At 33.6% G+C, this 25,482-nt stretch overlaps 1 protein-coding gene and 1 long non-coding RNA gene across 2 annotated transcripts; one reads left to right on the forward strand and one right to left on the reverse strand.

Annotated features, from left to right (window-relative positions):
• Positions 1-4,658: 4,658 nt before the first annotated feature.
• On the forward strand, positions 4,659-10,869 carry LOC147076351 (uncharacterized). Its single transcript, XR_015069598.1, has 3 exons — positions 4,659-4,862; positions 5,368-5,496; positions 7,940-10,869. It is a non-coding gene; the product is annotated as an uncharacterized LOC147076351 (long non-coding RNA).
• Positions 10,870-16,669: 5,800 nt separating this feature from the next.
• On the reverse strand, positions 16,670-21,673 carry LOC147076352 (uncharacterized). Its single transcript, XM_085941242.1, has 3 exons — positions 21,475-21,673; positions 19,840-19,992; positions 16,670-18,753 (listed from the first exon to the last, which is right to left on the reverse strand). Exons 1-3 carry the CDS (start codon positions 21,610-21,612, stop codon positions 17,410-17,412), a joined length of 1,635 nt encoding a protein of 544 aa, XP_085797368.1. The 5' UTR covers positions 21,613-21,673; the 3' UTR covers positions 16,670-17,409.
• Between the last annotated feature and the right edge of the window lie 3,809 nt (positions 21,674-25,482).

The following is a 25,482-nucleotide window of genomic DNA, read 5'->3' on the forward strand; positions in this document are numbered from 1 at the left end:
ATAATAATATAGAGCAGTGACGTCCCTGATAAAATGCCGTCCCTAAGCAGCGCCAAAATTCCACCTCATTTTTTTTATACACGATTTTTATCATTCTTTTATGAGTCCAATAACTAAGAAATGTGTTGTATGGATACATCATTAACAAAATATCAGACTAATTATTTCAAAATCTGCACGTGTCGTTACTGGTCACCAAGGACGCCAAATGGCAACGGAAGTAAGCTAAATATCGCGAACCCGATAACACCAGTGAGCTGATTTTTATAATGGAAAGATATTTTCGTTATTACTAAGTTTAGGTAGCTATTTTTATATATTTCAAATGATTTTCCTCGATTTGCCGCCCTTCGAGTAACTGCCGCCCCCAAGCGTCGCTCAATCTGCCTACCCCCACAGGACGTCACTGATATAGAGTAAAATCTAAATAAATAAACAAGTATAAAACAAAAATTTTTAATACCTATTTTTGTTCCTTATAGTATTTGGGAAAACCCGTAGTAGATAGGTTCCTTAGATACATTAGCACTAAAAATGGAAAAGTTTACGAACCGGAGCGCTCGACAATTTTCTGAAGATATTTACATAATTATCAAATTGTATGTGTACCTACCTACTATATAAAAATAAGTGTGTTAGATTTTCTATTATAAATAGCCTATCTAGTTCAAATGGTCAACATATTTTTTCCACGAGACGGAGCGATAATTTTACCAACCAGAGCGGCGCTCCAGTGAGCTCCTGTCCATTTTGAGCCCTGACCATTAATACATCCAGTAGGTAAGAGTATTTAATTGTCTACTCGTAAACAATGAAACGGAGCAACAATTTGAAAATACTATAAAATTATAGTGAGCAATATTATATACCTAAGTAAGTACCTATATATAAAATAAAAAACAATTATAATTTTCATTTTACTGTACCTACCGTCCTATAATCGGTAAACTAAATGCAATATTCGTCACACAAGGCATCAAAATGTCCTGGTCTAAGAGTGAGTGAGAGAGCACCATCCAATCTCTTTGGTCCTGGTATATTTCTATAAATTATCAGCTGTAAATAAAATGCAGTTTTGTATTTTTTTTACATGTTTGAGGAGAAATAAAAATAAAGAAATGCATTATATATAATATATATATATATATGTGTAGTTATGTACAATGCTCCATATAATAGTGTAAATACAATAATCTCCTATATATTATTATCCTAAGAGATTTTGGAAATTACACCAACACCTCATTTAAGCGACATTTTATTGTTATTTTTACATCTTCACTTCGAAATGTGCGCTACCGATTCATCTACCGATTAAATTGAACACATTTCAGAATTTTTTCATGATTTTACATGTACGTGACGTTTATATCCGATATTTTCTTACACACCGTATGCAATCGCCATATTTACTGTTTACGCCTCACAGAATGACGTCTTCGTCGCTTAAGACCTTCTAATCCTTTATTTGACAAACGGATTCGATTATTTTTATTCAAATATCGTAATGTAGGCATTGGCGCACTTTTTTCCGGTGAAAAACCCATAATATTGGTACAATTCATTTGGTAAATTACCTTTTGACAGCCGCGTGCGCTACTGCTATTCCAAATTTGATTCTTTTTAAATAATATTTTACGGCTGTCACGTTTACATGTTTGCAACAATGTAGTACTAATATACTTTTGAGTGCGATATTTATATTAAAATCAAAGAGATTGGTTAAAGATAAAGGTAAATAAAGGTTAAAGATTGATTAAGAGATTGATTAAAATGCATTTTGACAGACAATTTCCTAATCGGATCGAGTGATACACATACTTTTTTTAAATTTAATCATGTTCCCGAGAGATATTAAATGCGAATTAATTCACAATATCGACTCAAAAATTAAATAAGTACCCATAACCTCAAAATAAATGTAACGTCATCATAAAATGTATACACACATTGATACACATATAGAGTTCTTTTTTGTTTTTTAGAGTATGGCTATAAATACTATTTTTTTGAACCAATGAAAAATATTTAAAGCCTGGATATAAATATAATTTAAAATTAAAATTCATTTTTCACAAACATGGGGTCGGCTGATACACATACTTTATTGATTTAATCATGTTCCCGAGAGATATTAAATCCGAATTAATTCATAACATCGTCTCAAAAATTAAATAGGTACCCATAACCTCAAAATAAATGTAACGTCATCATAAATTAATGTATACACACATAGTGTTCTTTTTTTAAGTATGGCTATAAATACTATATTTTTGAACCAATATATTATTATATTTATCAAAATTTATGATAATTATCTACTATTCATATCGTCATTATCATCATCTGGATTAATCCACTGTTGGATGAAGGTTATCCCTACTTGATTCTACCTTTCTTGGTGATAGAAATAGCTATATTATATATTTAAAAATCGTGTTTTTATATACCTACCCATTTATATCATCATTATCGTCATTAACCAGTATCAATCCACTGCTGGATGATGGCTTCTCTAAGCTGATTGTATCCCTGTCGGTCATATGAATTGCTGTATTTATCAAAATCGGTGATATTATATTTATCATATCTACATATTCATATCATCATCATCAACCAGGATCAATCCACTGCTAAATGAAGGGTTCCGCAACTTGATTCTACTACTATCGGTTTAACGAATTTGTGATATTAATACTATTTCTATCATCCTTATCATCTTCGACCTGAACCAATCCACTGCTGGATAAAGGCCTCCCATAGCCTGATTATACTCCTTTCTGTCATTTGAATTGCTGTATTTATCAAAATCGGTGATATTAGATTTATCTACATATTCATATCGTCATCATTATCAACCAGGATCAATGCACTACTGGATGAAGAGTTCCGCAACCTCTATTCTACTACTATCGGTTTAACGAATTTGTGATATTATACCTATTTCTATCGTCTTTATCATCATCGACCTGACCCAATCCACTGCTGGATAAAGGACTCCCTAGCCTAATTCTACTCCTTTCTGTCATATGAATTGCTGTATTTATCAAAATCGGTGATATTATATTTATCTACATATTCATATCGTCATCATCAACCAGGATCAATCCACTGTTGGATGAAGGGTTCCGCAACCTGATTCTACTACTATCGGTATAATGAATTTGTGATATTATACCTATTTCTATCGTCCTTATCATCATCGACCTGAACCCATCCACTGCTGTATAAAGGCATCTTTAGTCTGATTCTACTCCTTTCTGTCATTTGAATTGCTGTATTTATCAAAATCGGTGATTTTATATTATATCTATTTATAATTCCATTATCACCATGAGCCTGAATCAATCCACTGGAGGATGAAGGCCTCTCTAAGTTATTTGTATTTCTGTTGGTCATATGAATTACTATATTTATCAAAATTGCTGATATTATATTTACCCATTCATAATATCATCATCATCATCATCATCTGGGTTAATCCACTGCTGGATGAAGGCCTCTCTAAGCTGATGCCACACCTTTGGGTCTTATAAATTCCTATTCTAATCAGAATTGATTTATTCCTCTCAGATGTATATATTGCTTCATTGTTTATCAACATTTCTTTCGATATGAATGTCCCGCACCGACATTGAAACAAAATAATGCTAAAAATTATTTTTAACATTGCTTATGTACCTTCTTCTACTCTAAATGGGCCCCGCGGGAGATTAATATTTACGTTATATTGGATCGCTATTTTCATGATAATCACATATTGCTTTGTATTCGAACGGTTGAGATGTATAATTTATCATATTTAAATGCACGTGATTTAACGAAACATTCATATTACCTATACACATATTATATCAAAATGTCAGTGGTAGCAATCGGTGATTGCCAGCTGTTTTGCTAGACCTAGCAGCCTGAGGTGGTATCAGACAACATTCTGAAGGCCAGACTCCAGACTAAACTACGCGGATGACCTCAAATTTGTATTGGCAGTGACAAGGGAAAAATATTGCGTCGTCTATGCATTCTTCACAATAATTGTATTCAAATCCAACACCATGTCATTAGGATGTCAAACTGTCTGCAAGACCTAGCGAGACAGACTGGCGAGAGCCAGCTGGCTCAGCTAGTTAATACATAAATCTCATTGCTCCGAAAAGGGGGGGCTGACAGGGCTCTAGCCTGGGAGCCCGGGCTCAGGAGGGGCCTGGCGAGGCGATTCGACCAACAAGTGAGATAAACTCACATCACAAATTTGCTTTAATAGTAAAAAAAGTCGCCGGCGGTAGTTTTATTTATACCATTATTATTCAAAATTATGTACCTACGATTATTTTAATTGTGTAGGTATAGGTTTAACGACAACTTTATAATTCAAATGGATGTATCAAAATATACAAAAAAACACTAAATATACACATTAATTTTGCTACTGTAAAGCATCACAGTGCCTTTATCTTTAGCAATAGGTAGGGGGGCCGCCAAAGATCTTGGTCTGGGAGCCCGGTTCAGGATGTGGGGGCCATGATAAATGTATTATGATTTCTAAAATATAATACTGACAAACATAACATCATTCACGAGTGGCAACATAACATATTTAGTTCAATCGATTAATGCTATTGTCACAGTGTTGTGATCAGAAATATTTATATCAAGGCGTCTAGTCTAGTATCACGGCTGCCAACAAAGACTGTTTTCCTATTTCCTATACTAAAATGGACGTGAAACGCGAACAAAATGATTCCGAATATGTTGCAGAAGGGCAGCAATGGTTTGATGTGCCAATCTTGCATCCGAACATCTCGGATGCCAACATTCATATAAAGAAAGAGAATGCTGTCGGAGAAAATTGTTCTTTTGAGGTTAGTTATTAAACACATATTATTTCTTATCGATTTGACCATTGTCCACTAAAGAAGGTATCTATTATTAGAAGGTATTATTAACCTAAATATGGCGGTAATTTGACAGATGCACAAACGCTGGTTATGTTTATCCAAATACTACCCAGGACTAATGTCAGATTTTAGAAACGTCATGTCAGGTTTAGACACTTTCTGTATTTAGTTTCTAAAATCTTGCATTAGTCCTCGATAGGCTTTGGGTAAACAGAGCCCAAACGCTTTGTGGGTGATAGTAGACTTACATGTTTATACGCGTTATTAAAATGCGCGTGTGCTTGAATGATAATTGATTTTGAACCTTGTAAGAAAACATTCAAATAGTGTTTCATGCAAATCGTGTTTTGTCCAAATTTCAAATAAAAAAATAACAACTTCCATTACGGTAGTAAATGTTGTAAAGAAATTCACAATAATACATAATAAATGTATTTTATTTTACTACGTAGTTTTGTTTTGTTTTCAGAACGTTGAAACGGATCTAGCCGATATAAAATCTGAGGTTAATTTTAAAGATGAGTTTGTTGAAGACACACTGCCGTCATTTAATTTCGAAAATTCACAACCAGGTTGCTCGTATTCGGAATCCAAAACAGTAAGTCAAATACTCATACATGCATATATTATTTTATTTTTAAAACAATCTAAATATAGGTACAGATTAAGGGACGAAGACTAAGGCACTAAGTCAAGGTTGATAGGTACCTAAGTAATTTAAAATTGTAAATTTTATTATTAATTTGTAAATTATTTGCCGTATGTATACTTTTGGCAGGTTTTGGTAACTAGTTGTAGATTATTACATAATATTGTGTCAAACTATTGCGCTGTATCAAGGCCAACTATAGACAGGCCGTGGCACTGAATTGGGAGTTACGATATTTATTTATTTATTTAAGAATACAAAACATTGTGGACATAACAAATCTAAATTCAAGACGTACACAACATGAGATTTACATTAAAGGTCAAACATTACCCTCACAAGAGAGAAGAAGAGAATATAAAAAAATATATATATAATAACAATAATAATAATAAAAAAATAAATAATCGAAACATACTAAAGTATAATACAGAATAATATAATTTTTGAGAACGAAAAACATACAATTTTATACAGAAAAATACAGTTTCAAAAACAAAATGCAAAGTACATCATTGAAAATGTATATGTCTTTAAGGAGCGCATTTACTAATCTTGCATCACTCGCTAATGGTGCCTGATAGGCTTGACACGAGGAAACGGTTCCAATCCAGAATAAATCATGGCTGGGACCACGTAGGTAATTGACAGGCGCATGTAAATTCAAATTCATTAGGACACCAGGATTGGAAACCATCCGGTGGGCTTAACAGGCAAAAGTGTTTCAACAGCAGAAGAGACTGACGAGATTCAAGAGAGTGAAAAGTAAGCATGCCTTGAAGAAAGGCAGTCGGAAAATAATCATCTGACGAATTATCGAAAGAAAAATAGTTAAACGTTTTAAAATAAAGACATCGAAAAAATTATTAGTGAGAGTTATGATTATTTTGGAATGCAATGATGTAACTACTTGCAGTAAATGAAGATGTATATTTCGTAAAAATCGATTAACATATAACCGTTTATATCAACAGAAACCAATCATTGTATTAAAACAGTTTTACCTTATTGTACTTGAAGTATGAGAAATAAGTGGTTATATTCGAACAAAACCATAGTCAAAAACATTACATAAGATTAACGAGACAGTAAAGTTAGTGAAGCTCCGGATAAAGCCTTTATCTATGCCAGTGGATGCCAGAGAGTCTCACATAAGGAAGATGAAGTCTATCTCCTGACTCAGGAAAGCCTCTGTGAACTCAGTCAAAACACATTTGGGTTCGCGGCGACCTTAGTCTTGAGTATCTGCTCCTGAGACATTAAAAGGCGCAATTAGCTGCTGACTCTTCACATAAAATGTTGGCGCTCATGATACGGTTGACTTAAACCGAGTCCGGTAAGATTTGGAGGGGTCTATGTTTGTGGTCTATCACCTTAAATTAGTGGCGCATTAAGTGATGTAGATGCAGAACGCACTGACTGATTTTGAGGCCCCCAACGACAAAAAAATAACAATTTCCTGTCCATGAAATCTACTATGTATTTAGGTACGTATATATTATTTATTAAATATCTCTTAGCAGTGCATGATCTGCCTTTTTAAGCGAAACGTCACTGATTTTAACCCTGTTGAATAGTCAAGCGTTTGTTCTGTGATATTAAATCGATATTATTAAAGAATTTATACAATCATCAATACATACAGCGCCGGTGTTACAGGATGCAGGACATGATGAAAATGAAAAAAAAAATAATCATATTTTGATTTTTTTTAAGTTGAAATTACTTAATAATATATGTAGCTATCATTTTATGATGTTAGTTATATACAGTCCAATATATTTTTTTAGAAATATTTGATTTATAAAATCTATTTTTATTTAAATTTGTCAAAATAACGATCAGTTCGCTAGGTATGAGGTGTTTGAGACAGTAAAAAACATAAAATAGCCTTCCATCTTCTAAATATCTTGGAGAGTATTATATTTAGCTCCAGTTTTAGTATATCTTCCTTTTATTATTTACTTCTATCATGGACTTTTTATCTTATGTCATTTTTATAAAAAAAGACTAAAAAAACCCAAAAATCTATATTTGACATGTGTCTTAAACAATCCACTTATACACAAAGTTAACTTAAAATGTAAAGACTTAATAGAAAAATTCAAAACTTACCTATCAATATTTAAAAGATTTATTTTAATTGAATGAATATTACATGAGTTATATCAATTTTAGTAATCACTGTGCCTTTTTAAGTGATCCTGAAAAATTAATTCAGCCTGCAATGGGTTAAAGGTTATAAGGAAGTGGGAATGGGGTTTTGGTGCAAACCATCACAACTTTTTCGCAGTATAGATTGAAGAATCCCTGGCAAACTCCTTTTTGTATTTGAAATACGACAGTTTTTGGATGTAATAATTAATACATTATTTTGAATGTTTTTTTATAGTTTATCACCGCAAGCCCTGCTTTGGCAAATGATGCTCATCTCGAATCGTCTTGGAGGACATTGGATGTGCATGCGTCTTGCGATACTATACAAATCCACAATCAAGACATTAAAAAAGAATTTGACGAATATAATGAAAGGGTGACTACTCTAGAATCCATATGTTACACTGGTAGACGTAACAATACTCAAACTGACGTCACAAAACCTGAGTTATTAGTAGCGGTTATAAAGTTAGAAAATACTTCATTCTATAAACATAATTTTGTATGCTGTATTTGTTTTGACTTTTTTCCATCGCCAGACTTGCTAACTCTTCACAAAGTCAATCATAAAAAAGCATTTAAGACAAACGATCCGGATGTAAAACCATTTAAATGTATTGATTGTAATTTTTCATGTACACAGCCTGGTCACATGAAACTACATCGAATCATACATACTGGGGAAAAGCTTTATACATGTGACGAATGCAATTTCTCATGTATACAAGGTAGCAGTATGACATTGCACAAGATGGCTCATTGCGAGGAGAAGTCATTTAAATGTAATGAATGTAATTACTCCTGCTCACGATCTGGTAGTATGAAATCACACAAAATGACTCATTCTGGCAAAGAACAGTTCAAATGTGAGGACTGTAATTATTCATGTGCACGAGCAAGCAGTATGGAGTTACACAGAATGACTCATTCTGAAGAAAAGCCAATTAAGTGTAGTGAGTGTAATTTTTCTTGTACACAGGCTAGTAGCATGACATTACACAAAATTAGTCATTCTGCTGAAAAGCCATTTAAATGTGATGAATGTAATTTTTCTTGTTTACGATCTGCGCATTTGAAAGCTCATAAAATGACTCATTCTGGTGAAAAACCATTTAAGTGTAATGAGTGTAATTTTTCATGTATACAAGCCAGTAGTCTGAAATTACACAAAATGACTCATTCTGGTGAAAAACCATTTAAATGTAACGAATGTACTTACTCATGCATTAGGTCTAGTGAGATGAAGTTCCACAAAATGACCCATAGCGGTGAAAGGCCGTTTAAGTGTAATGAATGTAATTTTTCTTGTATCAAACCTGGTGCCATGGAACTGCATAAAATGACTCATTCCGGAGAAAAGCCTTTTAAATGCGAGGAATGTGATTTCTCTTGTACACGAATTACCAGTATAAAATTACATAAAATGATTCATTCTGGCGAAAAGCCATTCAAATGCGATGAATGTAATTTTTCATGTATCAAGTCTCATGGCTTAAAATTACACAAAATGACACATTCTGGAGAAAAACCATTTAAATGCCAGGAATGTAATTTTTCGTGTACGAGAGCTGGTAGCATGAAGTTACATAAAATGACTCACTCTGGTGAAAAGCCATTTAAATGTGATCGTTGTAATTTCTCATGTAGACAATCCGCGTACATGAAATCTCATAAAATGACACATTTAAAGTAATATTGACGACGTGCATGTAATTTTTCGTGTATAAATCTGATCAAGTGAAATAATACAAGAAACGAAAATATAATTAATATTAAATTCTACCGGTTTTAAAAAAATCAAGACTAATTGCATTAATAAGACTAATGGTGTTACAGCCGAAATAGCTATCGACAAACTTTTTTAAAAACCTGTAGAATTTAATATTAATTATATTTTCATTTCTTGTAAAATAGGATTCTACCAAGTAAATGAAAACTCAATTAATGAAATAATACAAATCAATTAATTTTTGTAGGAATCTGAATTTAAATAATTGATCCCATTGAGAAACGCATGTTGATGAATTTTTGAAATTAATAAAATGCAATTTCGACTCGAGTCACCAACCTAATTTTGGATGTTCTTACATTGTAGATGTCACTGACTCTTGGATATGATAAAGATATAAGAATTAGCTCTTCCAGATTTCTTAACCTCGAACCACTCTGGCGAATATCTTATTATGGTTCTACTCCCAACTTTCGATTGTGAAAACGTAAGCAGTGTCTAGTTATAGAAATGGTGTCTCACATCTCGCATAGACCATGGTTACATTTTACCCTTAGACTATAGATACACCTAGACGCCACCCGTTGCATTGCTAAATGAAGCTGCGTGCCGTGCGTTTGGTTTGTGGGCGAGCGAACGCATTCGTACACAAATTTTTGAGACTATAGACCATTTCGCTAGTGCTCGCCCAAAGTGCTCGCACTAGACGCTCAGAAATAAAATACAATTTTTATTTTTTTTACGTTATATAGTATTTTAAGCGGTCAAAATACCACCATTATTATATTAGATATCCATAATTTAAGTTATTTTAAAGAAACACTAGGTCACTGATATTAAAATATATAATAATATACAAACAAATTATCACAAACATGTATCGACTTACCAATGAAACTTAATACCATCTTCTTATCAGTGCGGCTTTCATATTGTAATACAACACACATAACCATATTTTCTACTTAATTAATTAAAAATATTTACCACTGACTTTATGTTTAACAAGTTAAGCAATTTTAGCAACACGGTTATCGACGCTTAGTTAAGCAATAAGCTAAGATTTGCCGGCTACACCATAGCAAACCATCTCCCACATCTGTAAACCTTTTATCTTACTCCAGCGCGTGTCGCTATTAGATTAGATTATAAGGGTGCCGAATACTTTCTCACTCGCACTTATGCATCGTTTTTGTTCAGGCATTGATTTTACCGCTAAAACACTGAAAACTCAGTTGAAGATATTTGTAAAAAAATAATCGTTTCCTTTTTAAACGATCATGTGTCATGTACTTGTGACATACCTATTGATCGTATAGGTCTATATGAATTGGACACTGAGATATGCCGGGGGACACTGTGCAGAACTATGAACCTTCAAAGTAATCGAGAGGATTTACGTTTTTGTTTCTTGTCCTTTTGAAATTAAGTTGCTGCAAAATTTATGACTACCTATTTTTTATCTGGACCACTACTTTTTTGATTGTATTTTTCTTTTCTTATATTTCCTGTCTTATACTTTTTTCTATTTTTTATTCTCTTAGGATTACTATTTATGTTCTAATGGATTTGAGTTTTGTACTAGGTATTTCATTTTAAGCCGGGTTTTGCATTTTGGCATATTCAGGCACTATACGCACTCACCAATGATAAATACACTCTTACAACGAATACAATTAATTATAACTTATAGAATAAAGTAGGTAAAAATTGGATTACCTACTAATGCCTTTTTGAAACTCACGTGTGTGTTTTGTGGAGTCCTTCATTCGGGAATTTTTGATGTTTGGGGGGTGAGAGACAATAATATAACGGGCACAAATTGATAACACAGAGGCTTATTTTATGATTCCGCGCAGAATTATGTTTTATTAAAATTGGACAAGCAATGGTTTTATTACATTAGGACAAACATTGATTTTAAAACGGTTCGCCGGGAACTTTCACTTTTGCACATGTTATGTTATGCGATTATTTATTGACACGGGAATACTACAAGAGATATACTGATTTGAAAAATCGAGACGGGTGGAGTTTACTTGTTTCTAGGCGGTCCCCTCCGCAAAGGCACGGGGGCCGCGGCAGACGTGTCTCCTGGTTTCGCGGGCGAAATCGTACTACTAAATTATTTTCAACATGTCTACGCCCTCGTAAGGAGCGGGGAGAGGGGTAGACATTTCAACTTTTAAGAAATCTAACGGTAATATTTTGCTTGGGCCGAAGGGCAATAAATACCCTCGGGTTCAGGTAATTTTATTTGTGACCGTCAGTCTTCGAAATTCGCTCCTCGCAAGATGGTTTGCAAGATGTTATTTTTGTTATAATATTTTTTAGTATTTACAGAGGTTGCGAACATTTGTAGGGCTGGTCATTTTACGAGACGGTAGGCGTTGTTTTATGTAAGGCTCCTGATATGGGATTGGCGACGTCTCTTCGCGAGGGGTTGTATTTGGTATCATATTAAGTAAACGATCATATCTATAAAAGTAAAAAATATAACAATGTGTTTGTAAGAAGCCCTACCAAAAATAGATCATTAGAAATTTAATCACTAATAATATTTTCACTATGCGTATCGTCGTCATTACCGGGGATAACAACGGCAGCCTAATACATATTGGAAATTAAATGGAGTTAACTAATAATAAACTTAAATCCATTAAAATGTAAACTCCATCATGTACCGTACTACGATAGTATTAATATTTTCTACTTATGAGTTTTTTTTTCAAACAGTTTCAATAACTATACCTAATATATTATTTAAGTATAAGTAACTGTATTTAATCATTCATTTTGATTTATGATGACTTTTCTGTCCGCCTTTTATTGGGACTGTCACTATATATGATTTTATTTTTTATTCTCAGTGATCGATGTTAATAATAATAATATAACAGTGTAATAATATACATCCAAATAAGCTTCAACTGAGACTTTGTAGCTTAATAAAAAAACCCTTCTTTATAATTATTGTTCTGTGAACGATATCATTAAGTATACATCCATCTTTGACTTATCCCAGATAGATATAGTTCTTTAACCGTTGGAGTCCCATTGACTAATCTGTTTTCGGTTAGTTAAACAGTGAAATACGATTTTTGCTAATTACTTCAGGGATTTCTTTTAAGTTTTGCTTTACTAGCAGCACTCGGCTACAACTGGTTTTGAAACAATGGATAGTGTTGTATGTAAGTATAATAAGTAATGATATTGTACCTAATAATATTTGGATACAAAAACTATAATACTGTCTTGAGGTGGCAAAATGATATGTCCATTTTTTTTGTGCAAATTGAGTTATGTATACTTTCAAATTCGTCTCAGTGAAATCTAAATATGATATGTATAGGACTTATAGGTTGGAAGAAATGAGCTGTGTCAATATTTGATTTGTTCATTGTTTGAATATTTTTCGTTAAGTTTAAAATTGCTCTACTGGACAATTTAGAAATCTAATTATCTTACTAGAGAATTATTATATACATGTATGTACAAAGAAAACTTTGAAATATGGAAAAGGAGATAAATAAACGCAAAGACATAATCATATTTATTTTTTATTTCAATCCATGTTACATTATTTTTGGCTGTATCGTTGATCTAACTTGTAGATTAACCATGGACATGATTGCAACCTTAAGAACACAACAATAATGGAAAATGTGTTTTGAGTGTGGAGAAATATGGGACGAGTGAATATATTGTTATTTTCATATTTATATTATGCTTTAAGGCGATACTTCAGTGAAACGGCAAATAATGTTCAACTATAGGCGCGACGAAATTTTGGACTCGCTGGCAGTCTGAGAGCAAATGTCGAAGTGTCAATACGTCAATTTTTTTCGTGATGGCGACGGAAGTATTAATTCTTAAATCGTGTAAAGATGACTAAAAACGTTACCCATTTACTTTAAAAAGAAAACACGTCAATGAATATATTAATATTGTTACTAATAGAACAATAAACAGAATATTAAATGGACGCATGTTGGATTTATATAACAAATTATATTTCGGTCGGCATGTGTCATTTGCACCCGCGATCCGCAATCTACGCATCGCCTAGCCACGATCATTTTAGACCATGTCTCAACTGAGGTATAGCCTTAACGATTATCACATAGCGCATTAAATATTGTCAATGAGCTCTATGTTATTATTAGATTGTCATTAGCAATAATTACGCTTTTACTTTAAAAAACCATAATATAAGGCAGGGGCGGGCAAACTTTTTGGATGGAGGGCCAAATTCAAGAATTCAAAATGAGCGGCGGGCCGCAAGTTAAATACCATTTTTAGATATACACTATTTATTATCACGAAAAATAAACATTACCAAAAAACTAATAAGAAGAATGAAAGTGTTGTACATTTTTTCAAATGTAGGTGTTAATTTTGTAGTTGATATTTTCAAAACTGCTTGTAAATGGGCATCGGAGATATTTGATTGCAAATAATTTTTATTGAGGTTCATGATCGAAAATGTTTGTTCACATATATAGGTTGATCCAAAAAACATTTTTCTTGCATAATCTTTAAGTTGGTCGAATTTGTCTGAATTAAGGGCATTGTAAAATTTGGAGATTTCTTCATGACGATATAATTCTTTTAAATCAGTGTCACACTGCAGATCAATAATCTCAAGTTGTAGCTCTGTCAGTACACTATCAATATCTATTGAAAATGGATCGCGTACTATTGCTAACCTTGTCTCAATTTTTCTGAAGTCACCAAATCTTTGTGAAAAATCGTCATTCAGAGCTTTAATTATTTTACCATATTCTTCAAATTTATATTCTGGTATATTCAGCAACTTCAAAGTTGGAAAGTGGTCCACGTTGTTATTTGATATTTGTCGAAGGAATAACTTGAGTTTTAATTGAAATCCATTCAAATTTTTTACCATATCATGGGCATATATTTTTTTCCTTGCAACGCAGAGTTAAAAGTATTTAAATGTGTCACGATGTTCAACATAGAAAATAGTGATTACATAGTGCGAGACGAGACGCAAGGAAGACGTACTGAGATAATATATTTAAACAACAAATTCTTCAAATTTTAATCTATTGTCAATATTTTTTAAAAAATATGTAAAAAAGTTATTCGTAATAAGAAGTACAATTAATGATGGCGGGCCGCAAAAAAATACCCGGCGGGCCGCAGTTTGCCCTCCCCTGATATAAGGCCTTGTCCACGTGGCGCGCTTTGACTCGCGCCATTGCCCACTGAAGAAGGAAGCCGATACATTACACGACTGGTCCTACTTTTCGCCCCTTCCGTTGTCTATGGATGACCTGTCATTGTCTATAGAGTGCTCATACTGACGCGCCTGTCGTGTTCACTTATCGGAGTATTCTTAGTTACAGATTATTTTAACGTACCTCTAAACTTTTGCTGATTTCTACGAATCTTGTGGAGGTAGGTTCTTCATATTTTTAATATAATATAGTCTGCTTGCCAAATGTAACGTGCGATTTCCGATATTAATAATAAAACATCAATTATTTGAGTATGCAATGTCAGGCTATGTTTTGTGAACTACTTGTTCCTACACTTCCCCTGGTTTTAGGGTTGTCACAAAAAAACAATTTTCTTTTTTCGTTTTTAGACTAAAAACTATTCATCACTTTGAATCACCAGTTAACATTTTTTCTCATATTTCCTTTATTAAAAATTTACTATGTAGGATAAATACATAAAAATGATACTATAATGCTTTGGGTTTTGGCAGCCCTAGCGTAAATTGGTAGGTTGTATGAAACAGTCATTGAAGTGATCCCTGTCTTCGCCAACGTAGATATTTCTTTAAATTATGTCAAATTGTCTCTAGCATAAGACCTGAATTTGCTTAACGTAATTTTTTAATAGATTTCGTGAGTATCCATAGACAATAATTTTTTAGTGGACCTACTTAAACACATTAGGAGAAGTTAGGGAATCGTGCCGTAACTCCGTCTATATAAAAAATAGTGATTTATTGTATTATTTACTATGAAAAGGGTGTTACTTCAATAAACATAATAATAAACACTATCATTGTGCATTACAAAAGGTCTATAAGACTTCATATTGGTGGATATTGTGGTGGCAAAACGACTTTCTGTTAAAAAACCAGGCGAAGTTAGGGGGTTTGACGGTATCTTGGAGACCTTAGAGTTCATCTGATTTAGTGGTTATGTGTTACAGTGTTATTAATAATTGGAAGTAGCGATCAAAGTAAGTAAACTTCTGCTGTGTATAATAATATCATAATACACTAGGACGTTTGTCAATGTGACAGTCGATTCTGAATGACAATAACTAATAACTTATTATTATAATCTTCAGTCACTATAGAATACCAAACTCTGCTTGAACGATCAAAAACATTTGTACTTGATAGAAATGATACTGTAATGTCATTTTAAATTTCATATTGATTTCCATAGTAACGCACGTATATATTAATAATTTAACTGCTAGAACCCCAGACCCCTAGCAACCAATAATGGTGTCGAAATAACTTTTCATACAAAACAGAATTAACTGAAAATGAATTCAATTCTACTTAAATATGGCTAAAAGTAATAAAAGAATGCATTGGCATCGTGTTTTGATATATTCTAAAAGTTTCAAATGTCTATCTAGTCGGGAAGTTAGTTAAAAATCGATTGCAAGATTTGTACTGGATAAACAACCACCGGACCAATAAGAATATGACCTAATAAAAACGTTGTAAAATACAATGCACTGCTCATATGGGCCTCCACAGAGTGGCAGTTGTCTTAATAGAGTTTTGTATAACGAAAAATAAATGTGGGCCACTTGATCAACCTGGTAAGTCCATACAGTGGGTACCTATGAAAACACACTGAAATATAACATGTGAATTTTAAAGACCAGGGACTCGTGACATTATATTGGAGTCAAAATATTAATACATGGCCAATTTTTTTGTTAGAGTGGATGGACTCCGGGCACTAACATACTTAATGATGGTTAGAGGAGTTTTCCTGTACTCTTGAAGTAATGTTGGATTCTGAGACACTTTCTAGTACACTTTTTATGTGAGATACTGATTATATCATTGGAAAGGTATTCATTCACTCGTGCTATAGTTTATAAGCAATTATTGATATTTGTCCCTTGACAGTCGATTCTACATTGGTCCTAGATGTGCCCTGGATGTATATAAGTATGCAAAGTCGGGTGTGAATGGGGATATAATTTGAGCAAACAATACACAATAATATGATTACTACAAAACAGGTTAATAAATATAATTTCAGACGCTATACCACAATACACTACAATTTGAAGCAGGGTTTTGAATGTGTGAGTGTTCTACGAAAATGAAGCCCGCATTATAGACGTGCAATATTGTGTGTTGCAACCTTCAAATACACCACTATTAAATGAGCGTCAGTGAATTAACCGAGAGCAGTTGTCGAAACGAAAGAAACGTTTAGAATGACGTATTCTTCTGTTTAAGTTTATCCCATATTCTTCCACACTCGACAGATCGATTGCCAGTTACATAGAATGGCAAAATGCCGACCCATCCTCTGGTGTTTTCCCATATTGCAGTTGAAAGAGAAGAGGTTCTTAATTCGGCCATTGCGACTTTTAAATAGTTTGCGATATTTTGCGGTGAGCAAGAGTTATACATTATATCGAAGTACGAATCACGCACACTCTAGTACACTCCAACCAAATCTTGGTCTCTCCTGGGACACTTTCGGCACAACTTTGAAGAGCGCCTAACGTTCGTTATGCCACGGTTTACGCCTGCATAACGAGTGTGGAGACGTAGCGTGTGTTTGAGGGAAAAGCAAGTATAGCTATTGAGTGCACATTTATAATTTGACACAGAGAAACAACTTTATTGCTATGACTTTTTAATAGAGAAATATTATGATATTATTGGTTAGTGCTTTTTAAAATCATAGTATGCTATGATTTAAGAAAAAAAGCAATAACCAAATTAATTTCTATTTTTTTACATGAAAATGAGTCATTTTATGCAATTGCAGTTGAGTAGATCGTTTGCATGAGTAATTACAATCATTACATGAAAACGGCTTTTCACCAGAATGAGTTCTTTTGTGCGCTTTCATGTTACTTGATTGTATGCACGAGTAATTGCATTCACTACATTTGAATAGCTTTTCACTAGAATGTGTCATTTTATGTATTCTCATATTACTAATTCGTATACATGAGAAGTTACACTCGTCACATTTAAATGGAATTCCACCAGAATGAGTTTTTTTGTGCAATGTCATTTCACCAGACCGCGTGCATGTGTAAGTACATTCGCCACATGTAAATGGCTTAGTTGAATGAGTCATTTTATGTGATTTCATATTACCAGATCGTATGCATGAATAATTACACTCATCACATTGAAATAACTTTTCACCAGAATGCACTTTTTTGTGTGATTTAATGTCAGTAGAGCGAATGCATGAGTAATTACATTCATTACATTTAAATGGTTTCTCACCAGTGTGAATCATTTTATGTAATTTCATATTGGTCGATCGTATACAAGAATAATCACATTCGTCACAAATAAATGGTTTTACTCCGGAATGCGTCCTTTTGTGCGCTATCATGTTACCAGATGTTATGCACGAGTAATTGCATTCATCACAACTAAATGGCTTTTCACCAGAATGAGTCATTTTGTGTATTTTAATTTTACTTAATTGTTTACATGAAAAATCACATTCATCACATTTAAATGGCTTTTCGCCAGAATGAACCATTTTGTGTAATTTAAGGTCGGCAGACCGAGCGCATGAATAGCTACATTCGACACATTTAAATGGCTTTTCTCCGGAATGAGTCATTTTATGTAATTTCATGTTACCAGACAATATGCAAGTGTATTTACAAGCATCACATTTAAATGGCTTTTCACCTGTATGCGTCTTTTTGTGTATTTTCATATTACCAGCACGCTTGCATGAGAAGCTACATTTATCACACTTGAATAGCATTACATTCGAGTGATTAATGTTTTTCATTGTTTCACTATGAATTGCTTTGTGAACGTTCAGTAAGTTAGCAGATGCGAAATCATCTAAACAAATACTGCACACAAAATTTTCTGTATGTAAATATTTTTTTTCTAAAGCCTCCAAAACTTGAGAGTTTTTATTATTAGATTGATGATCAGTATTTGTACCGGTGCGACAAATGGTACTTATATTTTTTCCCCTTTGACATTTTTTGACTTCTTTCTTAATGTCTTGCTCTTCTATTTGGATGTCATTGGACGACGACAGACTCACGACGTTCTCATATACGGAGCTTGCAGTTGTAATAATCTAAAAAAAGAATACAACCATAGACAACTTATTACCTTTTATACACAAAAAATATTTCTCACAAAAAATATGCTAAATACCTCAAACGATAAATTTAATCGACAATATTGTGTCACATTTACACACATTCAAGTATGCTATACTGCATAACATCCCGAGAATTAATACATTATGGAAAGGTATATCGGTTTTTGGTAACATGTCGACTGTGTTTAGGAAAAAGGTGCTTTTATTAGATATTAACAATGTATACAACTAAATACACGTTCTTTAAAAAGGATTCTGTAATAACTTCGTTAATTATTATTAGATCTAAAATATATTTCACAAAATCATCAATCATCATGCACCCATTGTATGTGCCTATTAAAAAAAAATATTAAACTAAAATCATTCAAAAAACGTTTTTTGCCCCACCAGTAAAATTTGTTCGGTGAGGGTTACGCCCTTTTACCTAAACAAGGTCGATGTGATTGACAGTAAAAAATACATGAGTTTGACATGTTAAAAAGAGGGCGTATTTCATAACAGTAGCCGCGCTATACTGTATTTCCAATGAAGAAGGGAGTAACTGACACTTTCGAGATAAATGACATAATGTGTTTATTTTACAAATTTTAGTACCTACTGTAAATTAATAAAAAACGGTGATAATTTTATTAGTAGGATATTAAAATACAAATAAAGTAATACAAGTGCAAGTACGAATACGCTGACAGCAGTTAGAAATACAGATAGTTCAATATTTTGATTTAAAATACAACAGCAGTAAATAAGTAGAGTAATTTAGAAAGCGTTTCAGAGTATTGCAAAAATACTAGTTAACTTTGTTGCAATTAGATAGAATACGTATAGTTTAGTGGTCAGTGCACATAGGCGCAAATCCCGGGGGGTATATATTCAAATTCTGCTGGTTGTCATATTTCTTTCAAAAAGATTTTTACTAGTAATAATATACAATATATATATACCTAGTAGGTATATGTTTAATATGTGCTCCAAAAATATGTATATAACATACTCATTACTTTACTATAAACGATTTATAAACTACATTGAGAGTACAACTATTTAAAATGAAATTACCTGATCTACTGGTATATATTTCGAATAAGAGCATCCTGGTTGAGGGTTATCGAAATTGATTGGCGGAATTCTGCTATCAATAATCTCTTCTTTGATGTCAATTAGCTGAGAATCAGTCTCCCATTTTATGTTGGTCAGGTTTGTTCCAGTGTTCTGAAAAAAAAAAAAATTGTTATACAAACAATGATTTTATTCAGTTCCTTCAACAACGGTGACGAAATGTTCTGAAACTATAAGATATCAGTGGCCTTATGTTATAACTTGCGAGTTGAAGTCGCCCGGTCGACATGACGTCATATGACATCATTGTGACGTACTACCGGAGTGATAATAGCATTCGAGAATTTAACGCTACTCAAATACTGGCGTTATCCATTGTCCTGATACACAAATAGGTGTTTCAGCATAATAATATCTATGGTGAGCCGTGTGCGTTGGGTGGCTTGCGTCACAATTACGTCATGTCGTCGGGTGACAAGTTATACCATAGGGCTACTGATCGTCATCCATGAGTATTATAGAGACGTGTTAATACATACTACAATGTCATATAAATCATTACATAATATACCTATATATAATTTGAAAACACATGAGGTGTCTTCAAAATATGTATATTAAATATAAAGAATGTTATATCCTCAAATCTTATGAATTAATTATTCGTTGATTAAAAGAAATAGTTTAATAAATTATTAGCAAGTGAATTACGTTATAACTAATATTATTTGAAGTGATCCAGGCGTCGGTTGGTAAAGTTATTGGGACACTTAATACCTAGATTTAAAAATACAAAAACCGATAGGTAGCCAATATCAATGCAATTTGATAAGCATTTCTTGTACTATTACTACTAGTTACTTCGTCGTTATTGAAGACGTCCGTAGCTTATTGGTAAAGCACATTAGCGCAAATCCACAGTTTACACTCTCAACTCTCGTCGGACGTCGTATTTTTTCTAGTAGGTTGAAATCTAGGGGTGGGAGGTTATGTAAAAGTATGGTGAAGCAGGCTAGTTTGCTGAAAAAGTATGGTGAGGCGGGCTGGTTATCAAGTTGCAGCAAAAATTCCACGTTAAAATTATATTATATGGGTACGTTATGATGACCAAAGTAAATTCTCTGTAATGCCTTGAAGTTTTTTTACGCGTCACCATTTCTTGTAAGTTGTCGGCCTGCTTCATTCAGTTGTATGAGAAAGCCGATTCCTTGTCCCTCTTTTTATTTAATATCTCTATAGTTGAAACCTAACCGTGTTTTCAAATTAAGTATATTCAACATTAAGAATGTAACATTCTCAAATCTTGTGTATTTAACGTTGGATAAGAGAAATAGTTTATTACATAATAATATGTCCAATTAGCATCATTCAAACTACCAGGAAATTGTTTTGGATTTGCACATGTATAATATGAGTTTTTTATAAGCCACATCCTGTTGTTGTCAGATTTTAACTCGAAAAGTTGAATGTAGGACACTTTCTGAATAGGTTGCCGACCGGGCTAATTAATGGTTCGTATACTGGTTGGGAACCTATGATTTACGTAACTCTACAGTTTGATGGGAAAGTCTGCTAAGTTAAAATTGGTACATAACACTGCCTACTTAGGTATATTACAATTTTAAAAAACCTAACCTCAAAAGTAGTGTCTTCGGCATTCTCTTGTTTGATATGAATATTAGTATCCGTGATATTTGGGTTGTTTACAGGCACATCGAACCAATGCTGTCCTACGTGAGATTTTAATTCATCTGGTTCAGGATTCACGTCCATTTTCACATACAATATATCAGAGATTAGGTTTACACGATCACTAATATTTGACAGCCTTGACAATAGCATTTTAATCATAGACAAAAGTAATAAAGGGCACAAGAAAGACATAAGTAGGTAGTTAAGATTTATTGTGTAAATTTAAGAACTAGCTTGGTATTTCCCGCAGTACTAAATATTATAGTATTATGGATGGATTGTTACATTATTGTATAAGGAATATTCACATCAAATTATGATGGTTTCATTGAACACGTCCTGTGGAGTAAACATGATGTAGGTAGAAAATACGTAGGTATGTATTTTTAAAGACAGTTTTATTGACATTATGCATGGCCCCCACAAGGGGGGCTGATAGGGCTCTAGCCTGGGGGCCCGGGCTTAAGGCGGCCCGGTGCGTCGGCCAGCTAAATGAAATGACCAGAAAACAACAGAAACTTTATAAAATATTGACTTTTATTTTGTTATGCAAGTTAAATTAATTCTTACCTATTTAACAAAACAAAACGTATTCCTTTCATCATACCGACTTATTTAGGCTCTTGCGATTTAAAAAAAATATCGCTGTCTATACGCACTCTTTGTCTTTTGTTTGCCGAAATACAATACAATAATTTAATAAGTAAATCAATTCCCTTTAGTTTAAAGCTCAAATTGCAAAAACAATAAACAAATGCACCAGCGACAAAAAGCGATTACTTTGAATGTGTGTTTATGAACTTCGCGTCACGCTCGATATAATAAAGGAAGCCTTTGTATTCAAATAAAGGGGCCTTTGTATATATGTTTCTGAACGCCCCAAAGCTAATTGAAGCGTTAACCTTAGCGAAAGGTAGGGTGGCCCGCCAACGATCTTGGCCTGGGGGCCCGCCCCGCTTCAGAATGTGGAAGCTATGATATTATTATAATATATTTGGTGAGTAGATGTATCGGCTTAGCACACACACAATGCACAAATTGGGCGTATTGCAAGGATATTATATAATATATAAGTATATTATATGCAAATACCTCGAACTATAATAATTCGGTGACAAATATATGGCAACACTGTGTCTAATATGTCATGACTTTGTCTATTGTCGAGAGAAGTGGGCGAAGGTCCGTTGTTCCTTGCATAATAGCAAACATGGATGTAAAGCCAGAGGACCAATGTGATACAAAAGGCGAGCTTTTGTTTAATATACGAACTAGTCATCCAAATACTCCAGTGGCTCGCACTTATTTAAGCAAGAGAATATCGACGACTTCAGTTGCAATTTTGAGGTTAGTTTATTGAAAGATAATTTCCTGATTTTTAATTGTATTGACAATTAATTATTCCAGCGAAATACCAGGGAACTCTCAATCTAAGATAATGGGAACTGAAATACTTAATGGGTGTGGAGAAACAGGCAACCGATCTCGAGTGTGTAAGAATATGGGATAAATTAAACACGTGTTAAAGAATATGATATTTTCAATAGTTAATAATATTCGTTTTAGTTTGTCCCGTTAATGTAACGCGCTGTCAATCTTTGGTAATGCGTCAATTACATTGAGCTATTTTACGAGCTGTTTGTTGGCGAATTTTAAATCGGGCGATTCAGCTACTGCGATTGTGATGATGACACACAAAACTTTCCATTCGCTGAGAAGCCAACAAGCTAGCGACTATTTTGACAGAATGTAGTTCATTTTTTACCGGGAGGTCGCTCGACTCTACTGCGCACACTCCGGCGTGTAGCGTGTAAAGTTGACCGGCTTTCAACTTTTCTCGGTAGATTGTTTACAATCTGTTTGTTAGCTTGTTCGATGATGACACTGGGCGACTTTACAGGCAGATTGTAAATTCGCCAACAAATAGCTTGTAAAGTAGCTCAATGTAATTGACGCATTACAGTGAACGCGATTTTTATGACGGTCAGGCCATAAACTACCCTGCTTCATTACTTTGGTCCATGGCGATGGTTTTTACATTTTTATTTTAATCTGTTCTGTGCGGAATAAAAACGGCAAGCATATTGTATTTTACCAGTGCCGTCCCTAGATAAAATGCCGCCCCTAGGCAGCGCCAAAATGCCGCCTCATTTTTTAAATACATTATACATCATTCTTTCATGAGTACAATATCTAAGAAATGTGTTGTATGTATGGTCACCAAGGACGTCGAAGGGCAACGGAAGTTAACTAGATATCGCGAACCCGACAGAACGAGTGAGCTCATTTTTTTTAATGGAAAGATATTTTCATTATTACTAATTTTAGGTAGCTATTTATATATATTCCTAATGATTTTCCTCGATTTGTCGCCCTTCGAGTAACTGCCACCCCCAAACGACGCTCAATCTGCCTACCCCCACGGGATGTCACTGTATTTTACTTTTTTTTACAAACTTTAATAAAACGGATCTAAAATTTTCTTTCAAAATATAACCTTTAACCACTCAATTTGATAACCACGATTTCTTTCTACATATAAGAATCCACTGTATGTATCTATTAAATTCGATGAGCTCAAACGGCTTTTATCATATAATTGTGATTACAAACATAAAATTATTTTGCTTTTAGTACCTTGCAGCTGACTTAACTGATATTAAAAATGAGACAGACTTTCAGCTAGTTGACGTCAAACGGGAGATTGTTGAAGATACGATAAACCCATCGTATGACGAAGACCCGCAACCGGATTGTTCAGAATACAGACAAGATGATAAGGTACGTGTATTTGAGTAATATGTACTATTTTTTCTTAATCTTATCCTATCGTATCGGCCATCCGCTATAAAACGACTTTTTTTCGGTTCGGTACGTATTCAAACACGCGCGTTTACATGATCGTAGTTATAGGAAATGAGTCACTTAATAGGGAATAGGGATAGTGATTTGTTCGGACGAATTAGGTCAATTGTGTCTTTTGTGTTTCGCGTCCTCACACCATCGTTTCTTCCTATACTGCGCTCTCACTCTCGCAGATCTGGTTCGCGGCGAACGACAAATGTAGTTCGCCTGGCAACGTGTCCTCACACCCTCGTTTTTTCGTATACTGCGCGAACTAGACGAACTGCATAAGCGCCAGTTGATACGGGACCGATTCGTTCGCTGGCTATAGATCGTTCGCGAACGACGCATGTCTAGATCTTACTCCCTACTTCAGTTATCGATGTTTGTCAATTTATGACTACGGCCTATGTTGTAGCTTAATCACTGGGAAATGCCAATAGAAATGGCCTATTTAAAAAAAATACTACCTTATTCTTAGGTCAATCATTATTCGTAGGATTTTTTTATCACATTTGAATGGTCAAAGACACAGCTTATAATCAGTATTTTTAGAATTATCTTCAAATGTGTTAATCGTGCCCATTTTTGAATAATAAAATGCCTAATTCGTGTCAAATTTGGGATGACAGAGATTATAAATATAATTTTTTATCGTAAATATTTCACTATATAATGTTAACAACACAATTTTACTAATGGTTTTACACAGTTGATTAAAAATGAATAAATCTAAAAAAGCTTAACACCACTGCACATAAACGGTTTGGTTTTCGCAGGCTTTAATTGAATTTAAAAAAACTAAGAATTTAAATTCAAATTCCATCAAGTACCTTCAGTCGATAGTATTAATATAATTTATAATCTACACCATCGGTAAATTGTAGTCTTATTTCAATGAAAACAAATACGCATGAGTGACAAAGTTTAATGTGCACTAATTATGGCGGATCTTAATAGCCTACCTCCACCCTTCGCCACTGGATACCCTCACAGACTTGTGGGTGTTCATGACATCTTAACCTAAGTGTGTTTTTTTTATTAAGTACTCACATTAGAATTTAAGTTAAACATACAATATTAAAACCATATTATTCATGTACCTTT

This window comes from Rhyacophila brunnea, unplaced genomic scaffold (genome assembly GCF_057557595.1).
Source record: "Rhyacophila brunnea isolate RB1 unplaced genomic scaffold, BYU_Rbru_1.0 scaffold_13, whole genome shotgun sequence".
In the NCBI taxonomy this organism is placed as follows: Eukaryota; Metazoa; Arthropoda; class Insecta; order Trichoptera; family Rhyacophilidae; genus Rhyacophila; species Rhyacophila brunnea.